Source organism: Alligator mississippiensis, chromosome 2 (genome assembly GCF_030867095.1).
Source record: "Alligator mississippiensis isolate rAllMis1 chromosome 2, rAllMis1, whole genome shotgun sequence".
Classification (NCBI taxonomy): Eukaryota; Metazoa; Chordata; order Crocodylia; family Alligatoridae; genus Alligator; species Alligator mississippiensis.
Window position 1 is genome coordinate 300407856 of NC_081825.1, and position 6000 is coordinate 300413855.

The 6000-nt window shown below is 44.8% G+C and overlaps 1 protein-coding gene across 2 annotated transcripts in view; it reads left to right on the top strand.

Annotated features, from left to right (window-relative positions):
- Positions 1-4857, top strand: part of DDHD1 (DDHD domain containing 1) — a 92634-nt gene extending 87777 nt beyond the window's left edge. For both annotated transcript variants that reach the window (XM_019495773.2, XM_059723405.1), the window contains 2 exons: positions 836-1018; positions 3836-4857. In XM_019495773.2, the coding sequence (XP_019351318.2) occupies positions 836-1018; positions 3836-4008 (356 nt within the window). In that variant the 3' untranslated portion in view covers positions 4009-4857. The remainder of the gene's footprint in view (positions 1-835; positions 1019-3835) is intronic.
- The last annotated feature ends 1143 nt before the right edge of the window (positions 4858-6000 follow it).

Below are 6000 nucleotides of genomic sequence, written 5' to 3' on the forward strand. Positions count from 1 at the left end.
CAACTTTAACTTTAAAATGTGCACAGTCTCTTTTAGTTTCACTGGGGTTTCTCACGTGCCAAAATGTTTTGCTGAACTGTGGCCTGTAAAATTTGTATTTTTATATAATAACTTGGAACGAGATTCAGCAAAGTAGCCTGCTGTCGATGTTTGCCCTAACACGTCATTAAAACGCACGTTCCTGCTTAAGGAATAAATGCATGTGTTATGCAATATATGAATCTAACACAGGTCGATTATGTTGCTCGTCTCGGGGAACAGTGATGTTTGAACTTTGATTTTTATTGAATATGATTTTCGTGTATTATCCACAAGATGGCAGCAAAGGCAGGAGAAAAATGTCCCGTCTGTAAAGTGGTCTTTAAATGTTGGCACATCCTCCCGAGCAGCAGTCCTCCCCTTCCAAGCATAGCGCACACTGAGGAAGACATGTTCTCACGTTATAGGTAAAAATTAGGACTTTCTCCTAGAGGTGGTACCACAAGTCCTCCTGAACGTACTGCAGAAGAGATGGGTTTTTAAAAGGCTCTGACTTTGTACACCAAGCATTTAAAGTATGACCTCTTCAAGATTGGACTCTTTGTCCAAAACTGCTCTAGTCTATTTTTGTTTCCATTACTGCACTTCCCGACCTAACCTTTGATCATACGCTAGAGCGGAGTGTCATGACGGCAAGTGTCCGCTTCATTTAAGTCAGCTGTTCCTACCCTGGAAAACCCTGACTAGTGTCTGTCTTCCTCTGTCGCTCGGCTGTAATTGTCGGGTGTTGCGTTGGCTGTAGTTGGAGGTTTGATATAACTGGCACGATGCCTGTTGTGTTTTATGCTGAACGCAGGAGCTGCTAGCATCGGGAAGGGCCTTGGGGGGATGCTGTTTTCAAGGTTTGGACGATCTGCTGTACCCACATCGCAAACATCTGAGACGGGCAAAGAAGTGACGGAGGGAGAAGACAAGAAGTGTGCTACCGTTGGAACCCTGACCTTCCCACACAGCAGCTCTGGCTTCCTCGATGCCACATGTTAGTACACAGCGCGGCACCCGTACCAACCAAGCCTCCCCTTGGAAGTGGAAACTTGGTTGGCTGGGTGTGGGTGATGGGGAAGGGTGGAAATGTGTATGTAATAACAGCAGACATATGCCCCTGGTTAAATTGTGTCTTGGGTAACTTTAAGATGCTGAGCATTGGATCTATTCCCACACTTCAAATCCGTTGGAATTATTTCCAGCACTTTCACTGGTTTGTATGGTTCGGAGAATTTTCGATGCTGAGGTCTGTACTATAACAGTCTCTCGAATCTCGCTGGGGGAAAAGTCAGTAGAATTTGCCTCAAAGAAAACCAGCTTGTCACTTTTGAAAGGTCTCTGCTAGGTGTGCAAGCCTGAGACGGTCTTCTTGGAAGCATCTAAAATGCAAATCAAGACCCAGTCCTGCCTCAAGCAGAGATGGTTGAGATGCAAGACAAAATGCTAGCAAGTTTTCAGGAGGAAGTCGGCATCTCCTCTGCTGAAGTTCATGATCCTGACATCATTTCAGAAGGTTTTCAGTCCGTGTTGTTGCAGAGGTTTTCGCGGTCCAGAAATCTGATTTTACCTAATATGACATTTCAGCCAGAGCTTCTCAGTGGCCGCGTCTACACAAGGTGCTTACTGCGCAGTAGCGTCACCAGGCATGAACCGTGATGCCATGCCACTGCACCATAGTAACGAGCCACTGCACTGTAGTAACGAGCTACTGCGCAGTAGGCATCACTAGGCAACCATGCCAGGACGGTACTGCACAGCGATGCTGATTACAGCACAGTCACTACTTCTGCAAGCACTAAATAACTGCACCGTAACCACTATGCCGTCAGCATCTCGTGTAGACGCGGCCAGCGATGCCTTATGTCAGCAGCAGATGGTTGTTTCACTCTATTTCAGCATTTAAAATTAACCCGAGGTCGAGGTTTTTCCTTTTCTGAATAATGCAGGTGTCAGGGTCAGCCTGGACTTTGAATCAGACTGCTGTAGCTGCAGTCTGGTCCCAAGTGTTATCAGGGCTGCATCTTGTGATAGCGTCCACATGATGCATCACACACTTCCCTAGCTGAGAGTAACCCTCAACAGATAACTTAAGTGAATCATCATTTCGGGCAGTCTCGACTTTATTTATTTATTTATTCATAGTAGCGTAACGATGAACGTTATCGTTCTGGAGGGGCTTTTTTCAGGGAGCTCAGCCCCTCGAGCCTTGCTGCCCGTTCTCCTTCTCGTGATCTGTCGAAGCTGATCCCGTAGCCTAGGCCAAGCACGCTGCAAAGGGGCGATGCAATTCGTGGCTGAAGTATTAACTTTTGAAAGGTCGTGCGCTTGGATTGTATTTAAATCTGGCAAGAAGCCTACGGGTCTGAGATGGAAAGAGAAATGTTTCAGCCCTCTTCTTGCAGAAGGACTAGAGGAATTTGACTGAATTCTCACTTCTGCACGGGTGGAAATGATTGCGGTTATGCTCTTGCTCTCTGGTTAGGAGTTGGGAGGCTCTGTCTTTCCCCTTCCCTGTTCTTGGAAACAAGTTAGATGTTAACATGACGGCTGCTCGTGTCTCAGTTGTGCAGACGTCAGTTTTGAAAAATCTTTTGAGTGACATTGAAGGTTTGTGCCCTTTAAGCCAAGATGGACATCTGAGAGAGACCCTGAGAGAGGGAGAGCGTGGGGGGGGGGAGAGGGACTTCTTAGAGCTAATTAGGATTTTAGCTTGTTTTTTCAGGGGGAAAGGAAGATCTCTGCCAATGTGTTGATCTCAATATGCTAACAATTAAGACGGTTCAGTGCCCAGTAAGGATGGGTGTGGCTTGCTGTGTATGGGATTGCAGTGCCCTCAAAAGAAAAGGAAAGTCTTGAAATATTTTGAACGAATCAGGGAAACTAAGGCCTGGGGACACCCATTGCTTTTGCAGTGCTGCTGTATATGCCCAGATGGTGCTATGAAAAGCAAGTGTCTGCATGTTCAGGCTGTTTGTAGTGTTTTGGGGATGGCCAGCCTGCCTCTCTCAAGTTCCCATTTCAGGCAGGGGCTTCGTAGCGCTGCGGGGGGGTCTCCGAGCCCGGACGTCCTCAAGGGCTCTGCTTTCCAGCACCCTCTGGGATGCAGGGAGGGAGAGCGACTGGCTCAGAGACCTGGGTTGATGTGTAGGGACAGATTTTAGCAGGGCCTTGGGATGTGGGATCCATTGTATTTTTACGCCTAATTGAGGATGCCTTAAAGAGACCCGAAGAAAAGACACTTTGTGCCTGAAAAGTTTTTGAACATCTCTCCGTAGATGTTCAGAGATTTACAGATCGTAACAAAGAAGGAACCAACTGCACAGTTGGTCAAAAAGGAAGAAAAACAGCAAACCTTTGCTTCTCCTGTGTTTCCCGGACTATATAACACCTTTCCAACCCCACTTAGAGACCTGGTGGAGGGGTTTTCCAGACCACTTCCTAAAATTCAGGCCACTTCTAGATGACTCCGCTTGGAGCCCTGAAGAGCAAGATGGCCAACTCCACTCCAGCCATTTCTGCAAATCTTGGCCTCGCACCTTTTTAAGACACTAGTGGCTATTGATTTATGCATACAAGGGAAAAAGAGGCTGTTCTAAAACTTTTCTCCCCAGATTCAGCATTTTCTGCATGAGCGACTCGCCAATATTGGATAGCGTGTCTTCATTGCGTGTGCGCGCACGCAGCTAGATAACAGTAGTAGATTCTAGGGTTAAGGAGTTGTGCAAACTGGCAATGAGGGGAAAATGTGGGTGGGTTTGTTGAAATGTGATTGTCTGAACGCTGACTCTCTTTTTGTGTTTTTCGTTTCTAGTGGAACTGGAGCACAGGATTGATTTTGAACTCAGGGAAGGTCTCGTGGAGAGCAGATACTGGTCTGCAGTAACATCACACACTGCCTATTGGTCCTCTCTGGATATCGCCCTCTTCCTGTTAACCTTCATGTACAAACAAGACCAAGAAGATAACGACACAAATCAAATTTAGGCCCTATTTGACTCCTTTTTTTTGTTTTTGATCGGGGGAAATTTTGCAAAAAATGGCACAAAACTGACGTTTTACTGTTTAAAACACAGTATTCGAGGCATGGAGGTTTCAGGTTTAAGTGCATGTTTGGATTTTCCCCTGTTTCTGAAGAGCAAAAGTGATCTGTATTTAAAAGCACTTTATACTTTCAAACAGTGCTAAATTAGACCCTAAAATGACTCCAGGCTCTTGTCATTTTGATTGTACAAAACGTCACTACAGTCTGTAGCATCACACGAGCACTGTTGGTGCAATGTGCTTGGGTAACATACTTGCAAATGACCATAATTGCTGTTTAGTTCATTGAAGTATAAAGATTACTTGACTAAAATTAAATTAACTTCCATTAACAAAATATATGTTGGATACAAACCTAAAACTGCCATGTGCCCTCTGTTTTATGTCTCAGTAAATAACAACCAGTGGTGTCATTTTTCTAGGACTTGCTCAGATCCACATGTTACTCACAGTTTCATTGAAAGACCATTTTGACTGCTGACTTCAAGGGTATGTTACACATAACTTGTTTAGAAACTAATGCTGAAAAAGCATGAAACAAATATTTGAGATACTGTAATTATAATTTATTATTACCTCTGACTAATTGTTTCGTTTTATTCCAGTGTATAAAACATTGCTTTTTTTACTGGTTTCTTTTGACATAATTTAAGAACCACATTTATTTTCTACAGTGTTAAGACTTTTTTCTCAGAAATACATATCTTTGTACTATTCAGATGAATATATGGACACTGTGGCACACTTTCAGTATTTTTTCATTAAAAATAAATATTTGTGGTTTCACAGAAATGACACTAGTTACATTCTTCTCGCAGGCGAGTAACTGCTTGACCCGGCTCCTGCCATTACACGTTTCTCAGGCAAGTGAAGGCCTTTCTGGCCTCAGGTTACACTTCAGTAGAAGTGACCCAACTGCGTTACCTTTCCCACTGCTGAGTAAGGGTGCGATCGCTGTATTGAGAGGAAAGATGGGAACTGAAAATCGAGCTCAGAGACTTACAGAAGGGACAACACAAGCAAGCCGCGCAGTGCATTTTATTAAAAAGAGGTCTTGTGCCAATATTTTCTTTTATGAAAATCAGACCTCTTCATGGGACTTGAGTTTAAAGGATTGCAGCTGCGGCTGGGTCTCATTCACAAGACACCGGGAGAGGAATGGTACAATGGAAGGAAACGATCTTCAAATGAAATGTGGAAAGGTCACTTCTAGGATGATGAAATGTTTCAGGGCCTGGAGCAGAAGCATCAAATTCATGGCCTATGAGCTGGACTCTGCGTTTTAATATGCGGGGGGGGAAGCAGGGAGCCTCTAGCTTTATTGGCTATGAATAGCTGTGAGCCCAGTATCGACTCTAAGCCACGTCTGCTTGAGTCTCCTAATCTCCTGAAACAGGCTGTGAGATGTTAAAAGTTTGTGCCCCTCCCCTCCTCCTTTAAAGATGTTGGGAATGTCGGCTCGGAAGCCAGCTGATTGCACTTCAGTGTGAACGTGAGCTGTGTCTAATGTGTTGCATTAGAGGTAGGAGAGAGTAGGGACCAAGAGTGATCCCCGTTGCAGGGGAGGATGGCTGTAGAGAAGAAAGAAGGGTATGGACAGACCAGCTAGTCACCACGAGGTAAAAGGGGCTGGTGATTTACCACGCGTCAGTGAAAGAAAGCCAAGCCATGCTACTATAATTTAGCTTTTTATCTACCTCTGGATAAAATTTGTCTTACTGCACCCAAAGAAAAGAGGGGGAAAAAGCCAAAGCAGCAGTAGTCTTGAAGACGGCCTATTCTCCTGTTGGGTGATGCTGGGTGCTGTGACAAGGTGCTTCATAAAGGCACTAGATAAAGCTTAGCTGCTACACCCGACTATGTTTTAACCCTGTTCTTCTGGAGAAACTCCCATTGACCTCAGCAGGTTGATAATGATGGACCCAGAGACCTTAA